This window comes from Oncorhynchus nerka, linkage group LG20 (assembly GCF_034236695.1).
Source record: "Oncorhynchus nerka isolate Pitt River linkage group LG20, Oner_Uvic_2.0, whole genome shotgun sequence".
NCBI classification, from domain to species: domain Eukaryota; kingdom Metazoa; phylum Chordata; class Actinopteri; order Salmoniformes; family Salmonidae; genus Oncorhynchus; species Oncorhynchus nerka.
The window spans coordinates 45,999,622-46,024,834 of NC_088415.1; the positions used below are offsets into that span (position 1 = coordinate 45,999,622).

A 25,213-nucleotide genomic window follows, 5' to 3' on the forward strand; every position below is an offset into this window, starting at 1 on the left:
ATTTCAGAATGAATTTGTTGTGCTCAAAGTATGTGGGGCCATAATAAACACTCCTTTGGGCCACAGGCAATTTCATGCTCAGACATGCCCCAGTCTGACACCACCATCAACCACCATCACTCAAAGTGACCTGTATCTTCTCATGATGGCCTTCAAACATTGAGAAGAGGCCATTTGGCTGGTGAAAAGTGTGAAATGGCACATTTCGCTGGGCCCAGTCTTTGTTGTGGAATGGCTTTAACAGAGGGATCCCAGGCATGGTGTGAAATCCCTCACCCCACAAACACGAACACACACACACACACATACACACACACACACACACACACACACACACACACACACACACACCCTGTCACAACTCAAAGCCCCTCCCCCTGCACACACACACTCTCACTCCCTCACACACACACACACCAGTCTGTCTATACAGCACTCAGCCCTGCCCACTTCTCCCTCAGTATCTGCCTGACTTCAGCAAGGAGCACACCACCATACAGTCTGTTTTGGATTACACATTCACCATCACACAGGGAATACAATCCAGGACGTCTACAGAGGAGGTTACAGCCCCGACAACAATAGAGCAACATGGGGAGCAGCATGTCATGTGTTCCTCAACACAACTTCAGGTTCTCCAGCAAGAGTTTCATACGCAGGAACAGGTAAGGAAGGAATAACAATCCCTCACAAAACACTCAACTTTGTCTTTTCACTGTACGTGTTTGTTCAAGACGGAGCCTAAATGTCATACGTGTCTGGCTCATTTGTTGCGGTGTGTGTTGTTTTAGACTGGCTGTTTCAGCTGGTAGGGAATCCTGGTTTTTCACAACGTTGGAGCTGTGTGGTTTAAATGGAGGTTGTGAGGTTCATGGGGTCAGAGTCAGGATCACAAATGTACACGAGAGCACATGAGCAGTGATATCTTTCTGACTCTGTGTGAACCATAATTACAACGGTGTTTTAAACTGTATGTGTGTACTGCAGTTACCATTTGCCTCTTATTTGCATCTAAGCTGATATGTCGGTTGTCAGATAATATGGTTGCTTCCTCTTATCAGGATCGAAGCCCCATTAGAATAGAATAGACTGGTTTGAATTGAATAGGAACACTGCCAGAACATGAAGTGTCAATATCCTGGTCATGAAAGAATGATCTTGTAATGGTTGGACGACTGCTCAAGAATTGATTAGCGGTGCTGTAAACTTATGCTACTTTAATGAAGTATCAGTATAAATAAATCAAGACTTTCTTATGCTACTTTAATGAAGTATCAGTATGAATAAATCAATACTTTCTTATGCTACTTTAATGAAGTATCAGTATGAATAAGTCAATACTTTCTTATGCTACTTTAATGAACTATCAGTATAAATAAATCAAGACTTTCTGACCCTCAGAGAAATGCTTTTTCTTATGGGCGATTTCCCCACAGCGGAACATATTTTTGGTATCTCAGATTGTTCTGGCAATTCTCACATAGAAACTTCATTGGGAGAAGGATGTTTGACATGCTTTTTACATTTGTATCCCAAACCATGATTTATTTTTCATCATGATCAGTGTGTCCATTTTAGGCCCTTTTTAGACCTACTGTATATATGCCTCCTGTAAAGACCCTGTGATCTGGGAATCGGACATGATACAGACAAAATCTTGGTGTCATTATACTCCATGCAGTGTGCTCTAAAATATGGAGAATGTCGAAATACACATTTTCACATTCATATATTTAATATGAACATCTCAAAACGACCCTTTTTGATGTTGTTCATTTTAAGACATTGTTTGGAACAATATACTCTACAAGTAAATCAACTTTTCAGAGTGGGCTCTCTCTCTCTCTCACACATACACAGGTGAATTTATTTTTCAACTTGGAACAATAACATCAGTGTTCTCACTTCCTCTATGTCCTGCTGCCTGTGTGTTAGCGAAACAGGCCAGATTCAGTTCAGGTATTCCCTACAGAGCCAAGCGAGTGAATGTCAATGCCAATCCAGTGACACAAAGAATGCTAAGGTTCGCAGCTACCTGTCTATTATCTGCATTCCTCTTTGAATTTACATTTCTGGACTGCAGTCAGACAGTCAGTGTACACAACATATGGTTCTGTTCAGAACTCAAAGAACAAGACCCTGCCAAATTGTGATCTCTTTATTTGATGATTGATGCTTGCCAGTCATGTTAGTCAGTTATCAGATACTGATCCGAAGTTGATTCCCACATAGTGCGAACAATATCTTTGTTGTTATGCTAACTACATTCAGATTGGACACAGGGAGATAGACTCGAGGGAGATTGTAAAAGTTGACTCCCTCTCTTATCAATGCACCGGAAAAGCTTCGTTATAAAGATGGGACACTAATGATGACAGATAGGGGTCAGTCGTGACAAAGGAAGACATTGAAGCCTGATTCATCTATTCAGGGCCCTGCCTATCTCAGACACAAGCCCCGATTGTTCTGCTCATTTAAATTGGTGATATCGAACGGAACTGACAAGGGGGTTCCTGGTCAATTGAGATGACACGGTGAGACACAAACCACGTTTCGACGTCATTAAGCTGTCAAGAAAAAAAGGAGCAAAGGTTGTGTTGGAATGGGAACTTGACCACTTGGAGAAACCAGAAAAAAAAGCCAATTTACAATGTGACACCAAGCTGTTTTTTTTACACTCCACACACTATTTCAAAACAAAAACTAGACAACAGAACTCTTCAGAAAGAAACACATTTGTCTTGAACTCATTGTTTTTATCTGCCATTGGGAACCCAACTGGTAGCACAGCAAGCAGATAGGCTACAGGCCTGTATGGTAAACAAGTTCTAACACATGCTTCTCCCCTCCCCTCACTCACCTCACTCTCCTCCCTCCACTCTCCTCACTCTCCTCCCTCCCCTCACTCTCCTCCCTCCCCTCCCCTCACTCTCCTCCCTCCCCTCCCCTCACTCTCCTCTCCCCTCCCCTCACTCTCCTCCCTCCCCTCCTCTCCCCTCACTCTCCTCCCTCCCCTCCCCTCACTCTCCTCCTCCCTCCCCCTTACCTCCTCCCTCCCCTCCCCTCACTCTCCTCCCTCCCCTCCCCTCACTCTCCTCCCTCCCCTCCCCTCCTCACTCCCCTCCCCTCCTCACTCTCCTCCCTCCCCTCCCCTCACTCTCCTCCCTCCCCTCACTCTCCTCCCTCCCCCTCACTCTCCTCCCTCTCCCTCCCCTCACTCTCCTCCCCTCACTCTCCTCCCTCCCCTCACTCTCCTCCCTCCCTTCACTCTCCTCCCTCTCCTCCCTCCCCTCACTCTCCTCCCTCCCCTCCCCTCACTCTCCTCCCTCCCTCTCCATCCCGAGCAGCAGCCGCTTGTTCCGTAAAAATTATCCCCAGGAAGGACAGGAGAAGTCCAACAGCATCATCAATATCCTCTGCACTGTCACCCCGAGGAAGGTAAGGACTGCTGAAAATATGCATCTCTCTCTCTACCGTAGACATATTTAATGTCATATTGTCTTATCTCACCATATCAGACAACACACTTACTATGTCCATACCTGTATACGGTGTATATATAAAAAAATGAGCTACACTTCTGTCCCTGTACCTTTGGAACCAGAAAAGTGTTCTCCTACAGGGACAACCAAATAACCCTTTAAGAAAACACATTACCTCTATGTTAGTCTTGTCTTAACAACCAAATGTATTTGACCTTTTACTGCAGTGGGCTAAATCAAGGTCACACAGAGTGATTCTTGGTCGTCTTAAACATGTCTACTTTGAAACAAAAGTGCACACCTCACACACATGGTGAAGGGCTTTTGAATGAGGAGACACCTGTACCATGTCAGATACAGACACCTGTACCATGTCAGATACAGACACCTGTACCATGTCAGATACAGACACCTGTACCATGTCAGATACAGACACCTGTACCATGTCAGATACAGACACCTGTACCATGTCAGATACAGACACCTGTACCATGTCAGATACAGACACCTGTACCATGTCAGATACAGACACATGTACCATGTCAGATACAGACACATGTACCATGTCAGATACAGACACATGTACCATGTCAGATACAGACACATGTACCATGTCAGATACAGACACATGTACCATGTCAGATACAGACACCTGTACCATGTCAGATACAGACACCTGTACCATGTCAGATACAGACACCTGTACCATGTCAGATACAGACACCTGTACCATGTCAGATACAGACACCTGTACCATGTCAGATACAGACACCTGTACCATGTCAGATACAGACACCTGTACCATGTCAGATACAGACACCTGTACCATGTCAGATACAGACACATGTACCATGTCAGATACAGACACATGTACCATGTCAGATACAGACACATGTACCATGTCAGATACAGACACCTGTACCATGTCAGATGTAGAGTTCAAATGTATTACATGTTGAGTTTGCATCCCAATATGACACTTTATATGCATCACAGAAGACTAAAATATAACTAAACTGTTTGACATAGAAAACACTTTATTAATGATGTAAATATGAAAAATATGAATGACATTCCACCCATGGGGCCAAAGAGGGCGCTTTTGGTCATTGACTACAGGAAAGGGCTACGTTATTTTGTTGTGTACAGCGGTCTAATGTTCATTGACGCGACTGTCGGTTGCAGGAAATGACCCATAAAGATCTGCAGACGATCGAGAACGTTAAGTGGGACCCTCCGTTCCCTTATGACCCGGTCCACGGCTGGAAGAAGAGCAGCATCAATGTCAAGAACTACGGCAGAATGGTCCACCATTCTAAAGTCCGTTTCCGCTTTCTCCACTGCCAGGTGAGACACACCTACACACACACTCTACACACACACACCTACACACACAGACATACACACACAGACATACACACACACACCTACACACACAGACATTCACACACAGACATACACACACAGACATACACACACAGACATACACACACAGACATACACACACACACACAGACATACACACACACACAGACATACACAGACATACACACACAGACATGCACACACAGACAGACATACACAGACATACACACACAGACATGCACACACAGACATGCACACACAGACATGTACACACAGACATACACACCAAAAGTATGTGGCCAAAAGTATGTGAACACCTGCTCGTTGAACATTTCAATCCAAAATCATGGGCCTTCTGGGAAGGCTTTCCACTAGATGTTGGTATATTGCTGCTGGGACTTTCCTTCCGTTCAACCACAAGAGCATTAGTGAGGTCAGGCACTGATGTTGGGCGATAGGGCTGGCTCAGAGTAGGCATTCCAATTCATCCCAAATGTGTTCGATGGCGTTGAGGTCAGGGCTCTGTGCAGGCCTGTCAAATTCTTCCACACCGATCTTGACAAACCATTTCTGTATGGACCTTGCTTTATGCACAGGGGCATTGTCATGCTGAAACAGGAAAAAGCCTTCCCCAAACTGTTTCCACAAACAGAAACAACGAGAAAGTACAATAAACATATCTCCACACAGTCACTTTGATAAATGAGGTATTTAAACAAGCCTCAGCCGCACAGTGAAACAGCGTGTTAGTCACCCCGACGGGAGGTGAACCAAACAAACAGGTGGAGGGGACAGGATATAGCCTATGCTCTGTGGCAGTGTGAAGCGCTTTGCTAACGCTTAGCTAACATTGACGCGGTGACCAGCAATGATGAATCAAAACAGGGTTCAGCTTAGGGGACCTGTGTTTGAACATGCTGAGGGGAAACACCTCCCTGAGACAAACTCAGGGCTGATCTCAGAACAGGTATATGGAAAAACAGGCGCCCAACCGTGGGAATCTGTCACAGATGCAACCATGCTGTCAAGAAGAGGGAGAGAAAAAAAGGTTGAAAGAGTGGAGTGTTGGATGAGGTAATAGGAGAAAGATCACATTGTTTGGTAACTCAATACAATGTCGAACGTAAAGCGACAAAGTATTTCTTCACTGTTTTGTTAAAAAAGAGGTGAACCCTAAAACAGTTGAGGGCTAGGCTTGTCAAATGTCAGGAAGTGATTGTAAATCACAAGTGGCTCTTTGGGAAATCCCACAAGCCCTCATAATAACACAAGTCCTTATAATAACACAAGTCCTCATAATAAAACAAGTCCTCATAATAACACAAGTCCTTATAATCCCACAAGTCCTCATAATCCCACAAGTCCTCATAATAACACAAGTCCTCATAATAAAACAAGTCCTCATAATAAAACAAGTCCTCATAATAAAACAAGTCCTCATAATAAAACAAGTCCTCATAATAACACAAGTCCTCATAATACTCATAATAACACAAGTCCTCATAATACTCATAATAACACAAGTCCTCATAATAACACAAGTCCTCATAATAAAACAAGTCCTCATAATAAAACAATTCCTCATAATAAAACAAGTCCTCATAATAAAACAAGTCCTCATAATAAAACAAGTCCTCATAATAAACAAGTCCTCATAATACTCAAGTCCTCATAATAAAATAATAAAAAAGTCCTCATAATAAAACAAGTCCTCATAATAACACAAGTCCTCATAATAACACAAGTCCTCATAATACTCATAATAACACAAGTCCTCATAATAACACAAGTCCTCATAATAAAACAAGTCCTCATAATAAAACAAGTCCTCATAATAACACAAGTCCTTATAATAACACAAGTCCTCATAATAAAACAAGTCCTCATAATAACACAAGTCCTTATAATCCCACAAGTCCTCATAATCCCACAAGTCCTCATAATAACACAAGTCCTCATAATAAAACAAGTCCTCATAATAAAACAAGTCCCCATAATAAAACAAGTCCTCATAATACTCATAATAACACAAGTCCTCATAATACTCATAATAACACAAGTCCTCATAATAACACAAGTCCTCATAATAAAACAAGTCCTCATAATAAAACAATAATAAAACAAGTCCTCATAAAAACAAGTAAAAAAACAAGTCCTCAAGTCCTCATAATAAAACAAGTCCTCATAATAACACAAGTCCTCATAATACTCCTCATAATAATAACAAGTCCTCATAATAAAACAAGTCTCAAATAAAACAAAGTCCTCATAAAAACAAGTAAATAAAACAAGTCCTCATAATAAAACAAGTCCTCATAATAAAACAAGTCCTCATAATAAAACAAGTCCTCATAATAACACAAGTCCTCATAATAACACAAGTCCTCATAATACTCATAATAACACAAGTCCTCATAATAACACAAGTCCTCATAATAAAACAAGTCCTCATAATAAAACAAGTCCTCATAATAAAACAAGTCCTCATAATAAAACAAGTCCTCATAATAACACAAGTCCTCATAATAACACAAGTCCTCATAATAAAACAAGTCCTCATAATAAAACAAGTCCTCATAATAAAACAAGTCCTCATAATAACACAAGTCCTCATAATAACACAAGTCCTCATAATACTCATAATAACACAAGTCCTCATAATAACACAAGTCCTCATAATAAAACAAGTCCTCATAATAAAACAAGTCCTAATAACACAAGTATAATAAAACAAGTCCTCTCATAATAAAACAAATAACACAAGTCCTCATAATAAACCAAATAACACAAGTCCTCATAATAAAACAAGTCCTCATAATAACACAAGTCCTCATAATAAAACAAGTCCTCATAATAAAACAAGTCCTCATAATAAAACAAGTCCTCATAATAAAACAAGTCTTCATAATAAACCAAGTCTTCATAATAAAACAAGTCCTCATAATAACACAAGTCCTCATAATAACACAAGTCCTCATAATAAAACAATTCCTCATAATAAAACAAGTCCTCATAATAACACAAGTTCTTATAATCCAAGTCCCAGTACACCACTTCCTATAGGTGTAAAATGAACCAATGTTGACAGCATTATAGAATCATTAAGAATAAGACCAACCCGTTAGAAACATGTTGTCAACAGGATGTTAGGCTCTGGTCAAAAGTAGTGTTATTTGGGGGCCTCCCGGGTGGCGCAGTGGTTAAGGGCGCTGTACTGCAGCGCCAGCTGTGCCACCAGAGACTCTGGGTTTGCGCCCAGGCTCTGTCGTAACCGGCCGAGACCGGGAGGTCCGTGGGGCGAAGCACAGGGATATCTAGGGATAATCCTTGTAGTATCATGGCGCACCAGCGACTCCTGTGGCGTGCCGGGCGCAGTGCACGCTAACCAAGGTTGCCAGGTGTTTCCTCCGACACATTGGTGCGGCTGGCTTCCGGGTTGGATGCGGGCAGTGCGGCGTGGTTGGGTTGTGTATCGGAGGACGCATAACTTAAATCCTTCGTCTCTCCCGAGCCCGTACGGGAGTTGTAGCGATGAGACAAGGTAGTAGCTACTAACAATTGGATACCACGAAATTGGGGAGAAAAAGGGGTAAAATTCAACAACAAAAAACAACAAACAAAAAGATGGTGTAATTTATAAGGAATGGGGTGCCGTTTAGGACACATAAATTGCACTGAGTTAAGAAAAAAAAAGTGCAGAGGTCTGGGTAGAAACAAAGACTATGTTGCCCCTCAGGACCACCGTGATGGACATATAGTCATGACGTGATATTCCAGTTGGTGTTATTAGACAAGCTGAAAGTAGATTATGGGATTCTGGTGTTATACTGTTCTCGCTTCAAGTTCCAGACCTTATGATCTCTCTCTCTCTCTCTCTCTCTCTCTCCAGGATGTGCATGACTGCTACCTGGACCTTTTCCAGACACATCTTCATTTCGTCTCCAACAACACCACTGGACTCACCTACCAGGTGAGGCTTTCCAACCAACTGTTTTTCAAAGGCTGTTGTTTATGGACATATTGCTGTCAAAATGTTGTAAATGAATGAGTGATGATCGCAAATCACTGAAATGGTGAGGAAATGTTTACTATGACTCAGTAGTTTCAGTGCAGCGACTGCAAGTCTCGTTGTATAAGAGCATCCGCTAAATGACAAAAATGTAAAGGCTACATCATTTTCAATCTCTGTTATGCCTCTAGACATACGTTCCTTGCCAACAGCTTGTGTGTTGGTAAACATAGTGTGTATGATTCTGTCTCCTAAACCTGTCTCGCAAAGTATGAGCAGTCATGAATCACTGTGGTACAGTGTCTATGTTTTGTTGGCTCTAGACTCGCACCAGACTCAGTGACAGGATGTGAAGCTGCTGGATATTGGATATTAGTCATTGAGTAAATGATGACAAATGTAAGGCCTGATACAATCATAAATGTACCTGGCTAGCTTTAGTTTCAAGCCAAACCAATAGTGATATTTGTGGAAATTAGAAATGTAATTAGATTGAAATCTTTTACAAAAGGAAAACACAAGACCGGACTACGATATCGTGACTATTGGATGAAAACCGTGTATCTCCAAAACTGAAACAAATTATGATCATAAAATCACCAAACTTCAGAAGCTATTTTGAAAACATTTTCTCGGTCCTAGAGTCATATAATGTTCAGAGTACATAAAGGGGAGTGACTGATTTCAATTCATATAGGTTTGAAAATGTTATTGTTCCATTAAGTTTACAGAGAATTGGAAAAAATATCAAATTTGGCAAAGAAAATGAAGTTATGATGTACAGTACGCTTGAAAAACAGTGCACCCCATCCTTTCTATATAGTATATTTCTATGGTCCCGACAATGATACTGTATGATGAAATGGAATGATTGAACGACTAAGATTTGACTTGTGTTTTGTGCTGTGCAGGGGACTCTTCCTCTGAAAGAGCTCACCATCTGCAACCTGCAGCAAAACGGTAACTACAGCCAACCCCAGGAATTTGCATTACAGATCAACGGTGAGTTGACCTTTAACTTGAAAATAAAAAACGATGAACTTCATGTGCTAGTGGTATCCAGAACTGAGACAGCATGGAGCGCTGAGATGTTGCAATTGTCTGTTTTATCTTTTCTATTGACTATAGACAATCAGTCTGTGTTGAGTTTCCATTGGATCGTCTTGTAGGCTGTTTATAGTTGTTTATGATTCACAGGCAAGCTTCAAGCTACTCTGTAACACAGTGGTGTACTAGGCAAGGTTTTATTCTCAACAATTGAGACAAAAATATAGGAATGTTGGTTCACATTTGCATAAAAACACCAATAATGTAGTGTCTAGATGCCTGTCTTCTTTCAACAAGTCTCAAAGTTACATGAGATGTGTGCACGTAACTCGACTGTCACGGAAATCTTGTATTGCTGTCAATGGATGACGTGTGCAAAAACATGACGTAAAGCACACGGCGCTCAAGTTTCGTTTCTCTCTCAGCAAAAACAGACAGAGCCCACATTCACTTTCACGATCCCAAGCCTGAACATCACATGCTATTTTCAACTGGGGGGCGTTTCTAATGTTCCGACGTTCCGGTGATTCAAAAGTGCCATGACCCCTTTCACCTCCCCTCAACCACCAAAACTAACTAGAGTTGCCCCTCTCTGCTCTCGGGTCAGGGGGCCAAGCCTCTCTTGAAAGCCCCACTTGTTATACGACAGGTGCCCCTGAACTCTCTCAGCTGTCGAGGCAGAAAGGCCAGGGCCCGCTCTCAGCCCCGTGAAGACATATAATCTATAACACATTCCAGCGGCACCCTAATTAACGCCTACTAGTTTGGCCTCTTAGGATCTGGGCCTGTATCCACAAACATATCAAAGTAGGAGTGCTGATCTAGGATCTGTCCATGTAATCTTATTAATTATTATCTTAAAGGCAAAACTGATCCTAGATCAGCACTCCTTCTCTGAGAGGCTTATGCCCTGATCTCCAAATGTTCAAGGTCGTCGTTATCAACTTCACTGTGTCTTTGATAATGATGACCAAAAAGAGTTGTAAGCTTAATTTGAGCATGGTTGCCATATCCGGATGTGCCTTAGTCAGCTCCTCTATTGTAGGTTCTATGGCATGAAAATGAAGGTCAACGGAGTTGGCTAAAGCACAGACATACCTGGCTAGAGTTGTTATGGTTTGGGATTGAAATGTGTTCGATAATGGGATCTTCGTTGTTTCTCTGAATTCAACATGACACTAATATGATACTTTTTGTAGACACATGAAGTCAGCTCAAGTCATGGAGAATTCAAAGTCTTTATTTATGTATTTCTTTATAATTCCCTAAATGTTTTCTTTGTTACGCAAGGCCAAAACATACTTCCCATTCAGATATACTTCTTGGAACAAACTGATTTAATAAAATATTGTGTTTCAGATGTTTTCCCTGTTCTGAGAGAGCCTTTATTTACCTAGAGGGAGGCTGCAGTGCACTTGACTGGAAACACATGTAGAGTTAGCATGACGAAACTCTGAGTCAAGTGAGAGATTGTGCTCAGCAGCGATATCTCGGAATGAAAATCTTTCACATCTTCCTCATTGCTACACTGATGAATCAGCTTTCCTGTAAGCCGTAGTAACAACAGGAGTTGACTTAGCATGATGTATAGGTGCACGTACACTCCCGAATACTGCCCTAGAAAGTCCCGGGAAGTTCCTACAAAGGTTTAGTTAGGGTCATGTCGCAACAGTCATAACTTGAGTAAGTCTGTGTATTCATCATATTTTTGTATTCTGATACAGATACATTTGAAATGGGGGGGGTGAGACATATGAGTGGGCACCACAGCCAGGAATGTGTGGCGAAGGGAAGGAAGTGGGAGCTGGACACAATGGGCTCAGAAGTCTGGAGTCGACAGCGCTACTCTCGCACTTCTATGAGTCAGTTAATAACACTTAATGACATCAGCCATGGGTCAGAACAATAGGGCTAGGCCCCAGAAATAACCTGTCATACCCTCGGTCAGGCTTTCTCCATCCTCGCTTGACCCGTGAAAAAATGCCTCAACTGAGGGAGTGTCATGATCAAGGGCAAAAATGAAAGCTGGAATGAATAGAAAGTAAATCTACAAATAAGAGCAGCAAGGCTGCGGATAAGGGAACAGTCAGCTGGCAAGGCAAGCGTTCCTGACGATCAAGGCCAGCCCTAACCTTTTGGGGGCCCAAGGCAAGCGTTCCTGGCGATCAAGGCCAGCCCTAACCTTCTGGTGGCCCAAGGCAAGCGTTCCTGACGATCAAGGCCAGCCCTAACCTTTTGGGGGCCCAAGGCAAGCGTTCCTGACGATCAAGGCCGACCCTAAACCTTTTGGGGGCCCAAGGCAAGATTTTGTGGAAGGGGGAAACACTTTTTAGTGGCTTCCTCTTGACGTCTGAGAGAAATTTTTCAGTTTTAAAGTAAATATCCTGCAGTTCTACACTTTTTGCCATGGGGCGGAGAGAACATTTAGCACTTTTATAACACATTTCTTGCAATTATTCCCATTTTGCCATAGGGTGGAGAGAAATCTGTGCAGTTTTAAAGCTAATGTCTTGATATTCTAAAGATTGTGCCATGATTTATGCCATGTTAATGATATTGAGTGATTGTCAGTAACTGTCATAACAAGAGAAAAACAGCTAATGCACAACCACATTTTGAACTTGCACTTTGTGTATTCTACTATTCCAACTCTCCAAAGTAAGTTGAGAGCAGTTCCTAAGCAATCACTTATGCCTGGGGCCTGCCCTGCTAACAATGATGAAGGCGTGGGAATGGAATGAAAGAGGCTATCTCGCCTGTTATCTTTGGTATGTGTAGGGCTGATAAAGGGAGATTCCAGCTCTTTTAACATCAGGTTCTGTAGGCTTACATTCCTCTTGGGAAGGAAGGCAGTCCGGAGGAAGGTGGGCTTACTTCTCCACTAGGTGAGCTGTTAGGAGGCTAAAGAGAGCAGGGGCCATATGTGTCAAGCATCTCAAAGTAGAAGTGGTGATTTAGGACCAGTTTTACCTTTTAGATCATAATGAATAAGATCACATGGACATGGGGGACCTGATCCTAGATCAGCAGTCGTGCTCTGAGATGCTTTATGAATACTGGCGCAGGTCACACACGCTCTCCTGTAATGGTTTACATGTATAGTGCATTCGGAAAGTATTCAGACCCCTTGACATTTCCCACATTTTGTTACGTTACAGCCTTATTCTAATATGAATTCAATCATTTTTCCCTCATCAATGTACACACATACCCCATAACGACAAAGTGAAAATCATTTTTTAGAAATGTTGGCAAATGTATAAAATAAAACAGAAGTACCTTATTTACATAAGTATTCAGACCCTTTGCTATGAGACTCGAAATTTAGCTCCGCTGCATCCTGTTTCCATTGATCATCCTTTAGATGTTTCTACAACTTGATGGGAGTCAACCTGTGGTAAATTCAATTGATTGGACATGATTTGGAAAGGCACACATCTGTCTATATAAGGTCCCACAGTTGACAATGCAAGTCAGAGCAAAAACCAAGCCATGAGGTCGAAGGAATTATGTCGAGGCACAGATCTGGGGAAGATTTCTGCAGCATTGAAGGTCCCGAAGAACACAGTGGCCTCCATCATTCTGTGATATCTCCGTTAAATTATTTTTTATAAATTTGCAAACAATTCTGAAAACCATTTATTTGCTTTACATTATGGGGTATTGTGTGTAAATTTATGAGAAAAAAAACAAACAATTTCATTCATTTTAGAATAAGGCTGTAACGTAACAAAATGTGGAAAAAGTCTAGGGGTCTGAATACTTTCCGAATGCCTTGTAAGTCAGTGGTTTCACACGTAACCGAACCTGTTTTGACGCTACAGGGGATATTTTGTGGAAGTTTGACAGAATGTGTAATTAACATGACAGGGAGCTCTACTTATTTATATACATATTCTTTTACATAGATTCTTTCTGAAATAGCGGAAAACCCAAAAGCACCCAAAAGCAGGATTTACCGGCGACGACAAGCTGCCATTGGTATAACGTAGAGCTTTCTATCTGTAAATAAATAGGCTAGGGCTTGACACCTCTGACCCCATGATCTTTGACCCCTGCAGGTGTCAGCCTGAACCCCATCATTGTCTACTGTTCCAACCAGGAGGAGATGGACCTGTGGTTTGGCCTGCTCAAAGAACACATCGAGATCAACGGGGGCACCCCCATTGCACCTCTCGAGACCTACACCAGGGTTAAGGTAATCAAATAATACTGTTTCATTTGTATGGCAGGTCAGATGGAATTGAAGGAAAGAAAAACCAGTTGAGTAGGCCAACGTAGGAGCTACACCCTGGGATGATCCTGATGTTAAAAAGTCATCCATCAGCAGGATGTGTTGAGTCATGGCTGTCTCTCCTTGAGGGCATCATGATCCCAGGGAGCGGTCATGACTGTGACCGCACCACGACCACATCACTAGACTCACATCTGCACTGGGTCATAGTATGGCTACACCCACATGTGTGGAAAAGGCTGATCACATACATTAAATAGGTGATGAAATACAAGTATCGGGGCACAGTTCAGCAATGCAATGTTCTGAGAATGAAAACAAAAGCAAAAAATAATGAATGCCGTTTTGCTTCTGTAGCACCTGCAATAGTAACAGCTGGTGTAGGAACAATTTGTTTCATTATACAGTTGTATACGATATTATTTACGTATGACTGTGCCACTATTAAATGAGGGAAAGCCCCAAAGTTATGGCAATAATAGCTCACACGGTGGAGAAGTTCTGCTATGTGTTTAATGTTTATCCTTCATAACTGGTGGGGTAAAGTTGATTATTTCCATGCCTCGCTAATGTGAACATGTCTACCTGTTTCTAGCAGAAAGTAGAAGAGAGCACGGAGGGGAGAGAGGAGCTGAGGAACTCTATCAGTAAAGAGCCCATCTATGAGTGGGAGGGTTCTCAGCGTGAGAGTCTGGGGCCCATCACCTATGTGACCAAAGTCCACCTTCAGCACCTCCCATGCCAGGTACAACACCCACCTCACTGAAATGCTATAACCTGTCATGTTACTGAAACATTATAACCAGTCACTGAAATGCTATAACCTGTCATGTTACTGAAACATTATAACCAGTCACTGAAATGTTATAACCTGTCATGTTACTGAAACATTATAACCAGTCACTGAAATGTTATAACCTGTCATGTTACTGAAACATTATAACCAGTCACTGAAATGTTATAACCTGTCATGTTACTGAAACATTATAACCAGTCACTGAAATGCTATAACCTGTCATGTTACTGAAACATTATAACCAGTCACTGAAATGTTATAACCTGTCATGTTACTGAAACATTATAACCAGTCACTGAAATGCTATAACCTGTCATGTTACTGAAACATTATAACCAGTCACTGAAATGTTATAATCTGTCATGTTACTGAAACATTATAACCAGTCACTGAAATGTTATAACCTGTCATGTTACTGAAACATTATAACTAGTCACTGAAATGTTATAACCTGTCATGTTACTGAAACATTATAACTAGTCACTGAAATGTTATAACCTGTCATGTTACTGAAACATTATAACTAGTCACTGAAATGTTATAACCTGCCACTGAAACAGTATAACTAGTCACTGAAATGTTATAACCTGCCACTGAAACATTATAACTACTCACTGAAATGTTATAACCTGCCACTGAAACATTATAACTAGTCACTGAAATGTTATAACCTGCCACTGAAACATTATAACTAGTCACTGAAATGTTATAACCTGCCACTGAAACATTATAGCCACTAAAACATGACGTGTCAGTAAAAAATTATAACATTTGGCCATCTTCTCTGGAAGTTTGACATGAGTATCGAAATATCACCAAAACAAAGAACCCTGAATGCGCACAATACACTTGCTCATAAACAAAGAAAGCATATTAAGATAGATGAATAAGATGGTGTGTTCATGGTCTTGACTGTTGCTAAGTCGTTTTGCGAAACTAGACGATTCGTGGAATGGTCCAGTAGACTGTTATGACTCCAACCCATTATCAGACTGACAGCAGGGAATGAGTAAAAAATAACATAATCAATCAATAGCATTTACCGCAGAGCTCACTGTCTCACACACACAGTATTCTAGAACTAACATTGTGGGGACACACAATTCAGTCCCATTCAAAATCCTATTTTCCCAAACCCTTACCCTGAAAACCTAACCCTAGCTCCTAAGCCTAAACCTAATTCTAACACTAATTCTAACCTTACCCATAAACCCCCTAAAAATAGCATTTGACCTTGTAACGAAAAAGAAAATAAAAAATGTTTTGTTTGTTTACTATTCTTTTGGAGACTTCTGGTCTCCACAAGTATAATTAAACACGTACACACACACACACACACACACACACACACACACACACACACACACACACACACACACACACACACACACACACACACACACACACACACACACAAGGAGCGGGTGGTGTTGCTGTGACTCTATACCTTGTGGAAGGGTATGGGCAGTATAGGAGTCTACTACAATTACTGAGACTCCTACAAAACATGTTACTCTGCTAGACAAACAGGACAGGAGCCAAAGAAGTACATGCTGCCCATTGCTGACTAGGCTTAATCCTATCAAAAAACATGACTCATGTAGCCCGAGGGTAAATCTGCAAATGAATGTTTGGTGGGAAATAGCGGTAGGCTGGTTGAAGTCTCGGGGGGGGGGGGGGGGGGGGGTTGAGGGCTCGTAAACTGGGTGTGTGAAAGGCAGTTGCTTGGCTCAAGCAACAACTTGACTCACCACACAGCTGTAACGTCTCACCTCACAGCTGTCTGTCAGCCACGCTCACATGCAAGCACACGCGCTCACGCACGGTCGGGGAGATAACAGCCCACTTGCATTTAGCTACTGTTTCATTGTAAGGGCCTTTAATATTTGACACAGAAAGCCCAGTAGAACTGTGTAACAGCAACACTGCATCTGACTTGAACACACATTAGCTCTAAGACATGACACTTCATCTTACACTGAACACAAGATGCAATCTAAATCAAATCAAGCTTTATTGACACAGCACATTTCAGACATGGAATGCAAAGCAATGTGCTTCAAAGGAAAAAACGAATAAAAAACTATTCAAATAAAAAACTGAAATATTTACTACACAACAAACATGAGAGGATAAAAAACTGAAGAATAGCATAAACTGAATTACTAAAAAGCAAAGCTAAAAAGTTGTGTTGTAAGATCTCTTTTAAGTATTGTCCACAGTTTGGTCCCCCTCAGGTTCTCTGGCAGGCTATTCCAGAGGCTGGGGGCATAATAACCAAAGGCTGCCTCTCTATGCCTCTTGGTCCCCCTCAGGTTCTCTGGCAGGCTATTCCAGAGGCTGGGGGCATAATAACTAAAGGCTGCCTCTCTATGCCTCTTGGTCCCCCTCAGGTTCTCTGGCAGGCTATTCCAGAGGCTGGGGGCATAATAACTAAAGGCTGCCTCTCTATGCCTCTTGGTCCCCCTCAGGTTCTCTGGCAGGCTATTCCAGAGGCTGGGGGCATAATAACTAAAGGCTGCCTCTCTATGCCTCTTGGTCCTGAGTTTTGGGATAGTTAAAAGGCCAGTGGACCTGAGGGACCTACTGGGCACATAACTTAAAAGCATGGCTGACATGTGTTGTGGTGCACAATTGTGTGCTCTCTGTCTGGTCTTGTTCAGTACCCGTGCTGCAGCATTCTGTATGTTTTGCAATGGCTTTCTTGGGTAGACCAGACAGGAGAGCATTACAGTAGTCAAGCCTGCTTGTAATGAAAGCATGGACGAGTCTCTCTGTATCAACCTGAGAGACAAACATCCGCACCATGGCAAGAAACTGAACATTGAATTAGCTATTGAATGCAGTGAGAGTTGATTGTTGCTATTGTGTCCACTATAGGAGCATAGTGACAGACTACTCGTGATGTACCCCACCACTCTGATCATCCTATCAGAAGAGTGCCACGGCCTGTTCTACAAGGTAATTTTAAAACGTCCCGCTGAACCATGGATAGACTCTTAGCTAGCCTGGTCCCAGATCTGTTTGTGGCATCATGTCAAATCCTTGTCATGCCAAGGAGTTGGCATGAAATCATAAACAGACTGGTACTCAGGCTTACTCTTAGCTGCAGTATAGATATTTAGCATACAGTAGATGTACTGCTCTGACCCTAGTCTCACCTCTAGCTCGTATGAGTGACTCATAGCCTATGACAGCTTGATTACAGTCAAGGACATACTTTGTCATGTTTGCAATCGTCTCCCTCTGACCTGTCTGTGTGTCAGAAGTGTGTGTAACAGTGTGTGTGCGTGTGTGTGTGATCACAGGGGAAACTTCCACTCAACATGATCACTGTGACCACACCCTGCCAGGATGTCAAGCCCAACACCTTCATGATCGAAGGTAACTTGACCGCTGAGCTACACTCATTTTTAAATCTAAATTGCAAATTAAGTTCACTTAAGTGCAAATTGCCTCATGCACACTCCAATGAGTGACTGAATCCATGAACTGGCTCTGCTTTCCCAGGCAAGCTGATAAACCCTATCGTGGTGTCCTGTCTTGATAAGAGGGAGTTCTGCGACTGGATCCAGTGCTTCAAAGCCTCTGATGTCCCCGTGCTCAGTCCCCCGCCCCCCGTTTATGATATCATCTACACCCCCACGCCGAGAGAGGTGAGACCCCCCCCGTTAGCTCAGGACCATCCTAGATTAGAACAATAAGAGTTGGAGTCCAAAAACAGATGGAGCAAATAAGGACTCTATCTTTAATTATCCATATAGTGTCTCAGAGTAAGACACTGACTTAGGATCAGTTTCCTCCTATTCATGTTCATTATGATCTAAAAGGCAAACTGATCCGAGAGCAGCAATATGTTTGTAGCCCTGATTTGACTATAGCCTCATTCTATTCTATTGGAACCCCTGTGGACAGCATTATATTGTAGGCTATTGCCATATCAAGGCTATGAATATTGCATTAATGTACCCATTCTAAGTTACCTTGTTTTGGTTTGGTGCAAGCACGTTGTCTTATTTATGATCCATTAATGTGCAACTCAAACTATATTCCACCTCAATTGGAACTTTGTTCGACTGTCCGTTTGATTGGGTTCATTTGTTAACACATCGTGCTGTATTGTTCCAACTAGGCTCCAGAGTTTGACAGGTGGAGTGTGAACAGCCAGAGCCAGGGTCGGAACAGCCAGGGTCGGAACAGCCAGGGTCGGAACAGCCAGGGTCGGAACAGCCAGGGTCGGAGTGAGTCTCTGAGGCTGGGCCAGTCCCACAGTGGACGTGGTTCAGGGTCTGGATCCCACCACCTCCAGTTCCCCCCCAGACACGAGGACAACCCTCTGTCCCCAGGGTACACAGAACCCCTGTGTGTAAGTGTGCATTTAAACACTTTCTACCAGACCTGGCCTGGTTTCCTGATAGCGATGGAACTTACGGGTGTTTTAACGATGCATTGTTCCTATAACGGTCAGAATTGTCATGTGCTTCCCAGAACACCACGTAAAGAGAGTTTTCACAAGTGCATCATTGGAGCATGTGTCAATACTGATAGGATCAAAAGCAAGGCAAGCGCTGATCTTGGATCAGCTTTCTACATTCAAATCTTAACTTAACATTCGATTTATTCCACAATCCTGACGACGGATCAGCTCCTAGAGAGATGTTAGGCAGCAATTACAGACAGCAGCCCACAATTAGCAAAATAAGACTATTAAATTCACATGAAATTGCAAACTCCAAGCTCAATGAAGTACACCTCAAAAACAGTGTTCGAAAGTGCTTGACCGAGGTCTGCTTTCTACTAAGAAACTAGAGTGAATTTGAGTGTGTACTACTGGTATGCCTATGTAAAGTTAATGTATGTACTTTTACACTACGGCATGTGGTGTTGTAAGGCTCTGCTCTGTGTTGGGGGTATTTACGTAGCTGGTATAAAGCACGTATCTGATGTCCACAGGACTCTATCATGAAAGAGCTTGTTTGTTTTGGTGGAGTTGGGCAGAGCAGTAGGAGCACTTTTCGTTTCCAAAGGTTAATTATTAACCAAGGTCTAGACCGTGCCTCTCCTGTTACAACCCAAGCCAACGCTGAAGTCCTGAAGCCTCCCGAAAACGAGATCAAAACATATTTGTTTTTTCCCTCCGATATAACACCATAAAGACACATTTGACCATAAGAAATTAGGGGCACTTACTCGCTGCCTTAGCAATCAACAGGTTACCTGAGAACAGAAAGACCTCAAGAATCAACAGTACGCTATCAAGACCTTGATCGGACTCCCTAAATAACGAAGGACCCTGCAGATTGGTCGCTCATCCAATTAGCTTATAACGGGAAAAGCTCTCTGCCCAGAAAACATGTTGTTCTTGGACTGCACCTCCCCGGTACGAATTAAGATGATTTGAAATCTTCAACGTTCCTTGCTTATACTTTGGCAGCGAATAACATCAGCTAGACTTTGGGTGCTATTCAAGCAAAGCAGGAATAGAACTTTACTTTTCAGGGCGGGTATAGGAACAATAGCATCATAACAGGTTCGCCAGATTACAGATTTGTTTGAACTCTTTGGGCCGATTTCCCGGATCCAAATTAAGCCCTGGACTAAAAAGCATGCTCAATGGAGAATATCTTGGTGCTTTTTAGTTCAGAACGAGACTTATTCTGGGTCCGGGTCCTGCACATCCCTTTTGTGTTCATTCGTATCACCCCTGTTAGTTTTGATGTTACTGACCATCTTGAACTTTGCCCTCTGTCTGTGTGTCCTTACAGTACAGTTCCAGTCGGCCCACGTCCACCGAGATGGCTCGACTGGGAAGCCGCAGCAACAGCGTGTCATCCCACACCAGGCCCGAGCGCGACCTCCGACCTTTGTCGCAGCGCTACTCCTCCCCGCAGCGCTGCTCCTACCTCACCCCTGAGGGGCCGGTGTACAACATGCCCTACTCAGGCCTGCACTGTGACCGCGCCAGCACCCAACAGTATCTGGAGAAGGCCCCTCTCGTCAAGGTACTCGCTAACTTGATTATGGAATATTCCCTCTGGGACTATGCTTTGCTGTTCATCATGTGTGCAAGAACCGAAACAGTCTACCACAAAACAACAGGGCTGTCAGTTAAAGGAGTAGAAGGATAGTTGCCAGGGGTGTAAAAACGATATGTTACAGTACCTCTCCAGCTTAATTCAGTAGATATGTCTTAGGGAAGATATTACCCCATAAGTGCTGGACAGGAAACAACTTTCCCTAACCTTCGGCTGTCATTGGGTTCCTAAACGAAATCAGACAGCACTCAGGGAGAGCAGCCTATTTTACGCCGCCCCACTAAAGTCACTAAAGACAGATCAGTGTAGCAGGCTAGCGGCAAACACTCCACGAGTCACACACTGCACACAAACTCGGACAGTTGTCACGCTAGCAGACTACACCCTCCAACTCCCCCCAACCCCTCTGTAGATCATGTCTGAGATTAGCCCCGTCTCTCCGCTTGGTAACCCTACCCTAAATCCCAGCAGTAAGTGTGGCTTAAATGATTAGCGTCTGCTAGTCCCCGAGCGTGAGAGCGCTAGAAAAGAGAATGTCCATTCATGTCCTGTGCTGAGAGCAAAGACTGACTGTGAGCGACGGAATAATAATGATGACCGCTGGAAATCCATGTGTGATCAGTCCAACAGCTGGAGCACTCCACAGACGTCCCTGAAGTACGCGTCGCTTTCTGCCCCCCAACGGCACTCGGACATGTGTGCCCCCCGGCAGCCCCTGTCGCCCCTGTATGACGAGCCCTGCACCCCGACATCTATGCCCAGGAGGAGGAGAGCCGGCTCAGGCAGCAGCCAGCGGTAAGTGGGTCATGATACTGGATTCAAGCGTCTCAGTTTACACCACAAGCATACCCGGGAATTTCAGTTGTGTGTCTGGACTCTAGTCTCAGCATTGACACATTGGCAGGTTTGAGGTCCATTTCTCTTCAGTGGCTTTATATGCATGACTGTCATTGGACAGATACTTCATCCAATTAATAAATGCTCATAGTGTAAATTGGGACATTTCATTTCAAAACATTTTCCATGTTCAATTCAATTTCTTTCAATCAATCAAATCTATGTGACCCTTTTAACATTTATCACAAAGTACTTTACTACTTTAATTCTACCTCTATTACCAATTTGACCTTATGGCTTTCTAATGTTCTCTTCCTCTGACCCTCAACAGCAGTGTGTGAGAGGACCACCACAGCAGCAGCAGGACCCTCATCTCCTACCCTCCTCCTTCCAGCTGCGCACCCCTCCCCTGGGCAAGCGCTGCCGGAGGAGTCTCGTACTCATCCAGGGCCAGGGGCTGGAGATGGAGGGCCCTCAGGGGCCAGACCAGAGAGCTAAGGCCGTCTCCAGACTGAGGCTGCTGCCTGCACCCAAAGCAGTGCAAGAGGAGGTGAGAAACTGAAACTCAATAACTCACAATCACAAAGCGTTACTGCTGGTCCTAGATCCCTCCTACTCTGAGACACTTTATATATACCGGCCAATGCAACTTACAGTGTGGAGTTGTAAATGCAATGTTTATTTGACCTTGTATGTATGGTAAGCATGTGGCCGAGATTCAATCCATACTGTGTTGGAGAATTGTAGCGCTTGACATTCAAAGGTAATTTCTAATGAGAGCTTGGGACTATAAGGTTCTATCTTAATTTTTGTCAAAATTATAGTTATTGACATAGCCTTGTTCTGTTCAATGTTCTCTACCTACAGTATGTAGTACTCTAAATATCCCAATTCATGTTGTTAAATAAAAAGAATGCAAGATAAAAAATGCTGACACCATTCAAACCAATGAGGGTTCGGGAACTTTAAAGCCAATTATCAGGATCATCTTTGTGCAGATATAACCTTGTATTCCCAAGCTCTCGAATTAAGCCGACATCCACAGCCCTTACCTTGAATGCAATCTCCACAAACACAGGAACATTGCCTTTAAAAGGCACATTGTCGACAGCGCTGGAAGGTTTTACATTCCGGTCATAGTTTAATGCATTATGGATCAATCATATTTATTTTTGAATACTGTGGGTATCATTTCCATTTGTTGTACTCTATAATAATCCCCCCTAAAGTACTATTTGTTGTTCTTGTACATGCGAAGCAACTTTGTGTCCTCGTCTTTTGACAGAGGGTCTTCCCCGTGATGCCTGCTATGAACACCACCCAGATGCTATATGGTTTCTCACCAGGTAAGAATGTCAAGCGTGCTTATGTAAAACTTGCACACTGCACTCACAATGGAACAACATTCTTCACCTTGTACTGTTAGGACCAGTAAATGATACTACGTTATGCTATGTTTTAAAACTGAAACAGCAAGTAAGTTGGTTACCTTTAGCCTACTATGTATTTAGCATTTCTTTCTGACAAGAAAAAGGAATGTTCACCATTTCAAACCTCTCTATGATATTGTCGCATCGTCAAATCACGCACTTAAATCCCACGAAAATCAGCCTTAGTTGGTAACAATTTGCTTCAAAATCCTCAATGACACAGAAGCCTATTCATAGGGGGACTGTAGTTGTACAACTTCCGAGAAAAACAGGGCATATTTACACATACAGTATAGGCCAGTATAGTACAGAACGGTAGACTATTGGACTGGGTGTGTTTGTCACTGTCAGCATGCAGTCAGACAGGCTATCTCTGCAGAGAGAAAAGTGCAGGAAATGCACAGGTGTGCCAATGAAATGGAGCTTAGGCCAGCTTTAAATGCCATGTGTACAGGTGTCTCATGGGGTGGGGGGGGGATCCAATGTAAGAGAACACTGTTCCAGACAGGGTTACTACCAACTGTGATTGACAGCACACAACTGGGCAAGGAGAGATATGATATCTAATATAAAAACAGGATGCGTTTTAATAGGTTATCTCCAAATATAACCCACGATGTCATTGGATATTAGGACATTCCCGGTGATCATTTCAAGCTCGGTGTCTTTGCACAATTCCCAGGAGAAAACAGAGGACAAATGTGGGTGATGTTGTATAGGCATGCCACAGTACTGGTTTTACAGCACAGTATGATTGTATGTTAAGCCGAAGAAGGCAGTTCACACCATGAGAGAGTTATATACATTGGACCTGGTCCAAAACTGTTTCCCAATATGGGCGAGGCCTTCTATTCTTCTTCTTCTACTGCTATCAAACTAAAAGCCTGGGAATCGTTTCTCTTGCCCCCACAGATCACAACTCGTACCTTGAACCATCTGAGCCAGATGACCAGCAAATGGACTATGATAACATTTGGGAGTACGACTGCAATACTGGGATGATTCAGCCCATGTCTGGAATTTCACCACACCGGACGGGATTAGACTTCGGGGCCAGAGGCCTGGGTGCCATGGCTACCAACCAGCAAAGATGGTTATAAAACCAAACAATGGACTGGCGCTCGTCTGGACGTGTGCAAACAACAGATCCCCATCAGAGAGCCATAAAAAAAACACTGTGGAAGCTCACTACTGCATATAATGCTTGTGTCCTAAATGGCACCCTAATCCCTATTTAGTGCACTGGGCTCCGTTTAAAAGTCATGCTCTGTATAGGGAATAGGGTGCCATCTGAGACTCACACCATATCATCCACAAACCTCATGAACAATGTATTTGTAGGATATTCAGTAGTCAGAAGAATGCTTTATGTGGGTGTGATAAGAGTACGGTATTTGTATTTACGCTGCACTACTGTACTGTAGTTAACGCAGATAAACATGATTCAGCAAAATCACTTTCCCACACAACAGTATGAAAAGGTAGGAAACAGCCTGATATTGTAGCATTAATTAAAGTGCAAAGTGTACATAGTTTTTAACCCTGTGCGCTTGAAATTGTATTTTTTTCCCCTACTGTGTGTAGGCTACTGTGCACTGCATTGGGCTTCAAATTTTACATTTTGTGTGTTTTTGTACTATTTATGAACATTTTCTTGAAAACCGTCCTGTTTCCATGCTTTTTTATTGTGTTAACTTTTTGATTCGTATATTATATAATTATTATATTCTATCCTCAGACGACTTGTCTTTGGTTGTAAGCTGTAAAAAGCATTCCACAAAGCTAAAAATAGCAACATCTGCATTATTTATTCAATGTTCTGAAATCACAAAGCAAACTTTGAGGGCTTAAAAGGACTTCCTGCATTGTGCTGCTACCTCTGCCAAATGTTGCTCATCTTTGTGTGGCTTGTTTCTTCTACTTTGTTTGAGGTGTTCTTTTTTATTTACAATAAAAAGTACATTACATTTCTCTTATT

At 42.7% G+C, this 25,213-nt stretch overlaps 1 protein-coding gene across 1 annotated transcript; it reads left to right on the forward strand.

Annotated features, from left to right (window-relative positions):
* The first annotated feature begins 325 nt into the window (after positions 1-325).
* On the forward strand, positions 326-25,213 carry LOC115102612 (pleckstrin homology domain-containing family N member 1-like). The gene is given in 17 exon segments (XM_029622736.2): positions 326-665; positions 3,348-3,438; positions 4,668-4,829; positions 8,737-8,817; positions 9,768-9,858; positions 13,965-14,101; positions 14,736-14,882; positions 17,814-17,894; positions 18,242-18,317; positions 18,444-18,589; positions 19,066-19,299; positions 20,699-20,935; positions 21,591-21,708; positions 21,711-21,763; positions 22,137-22,355; positions 23,091-23,151; positions 24,148-25,213. Coding segments are annotated over 17 exon segments (2,196 nt in total). The 5' UTR covers positions 326-591; the 3' UTR covers positions 24,336-25,213.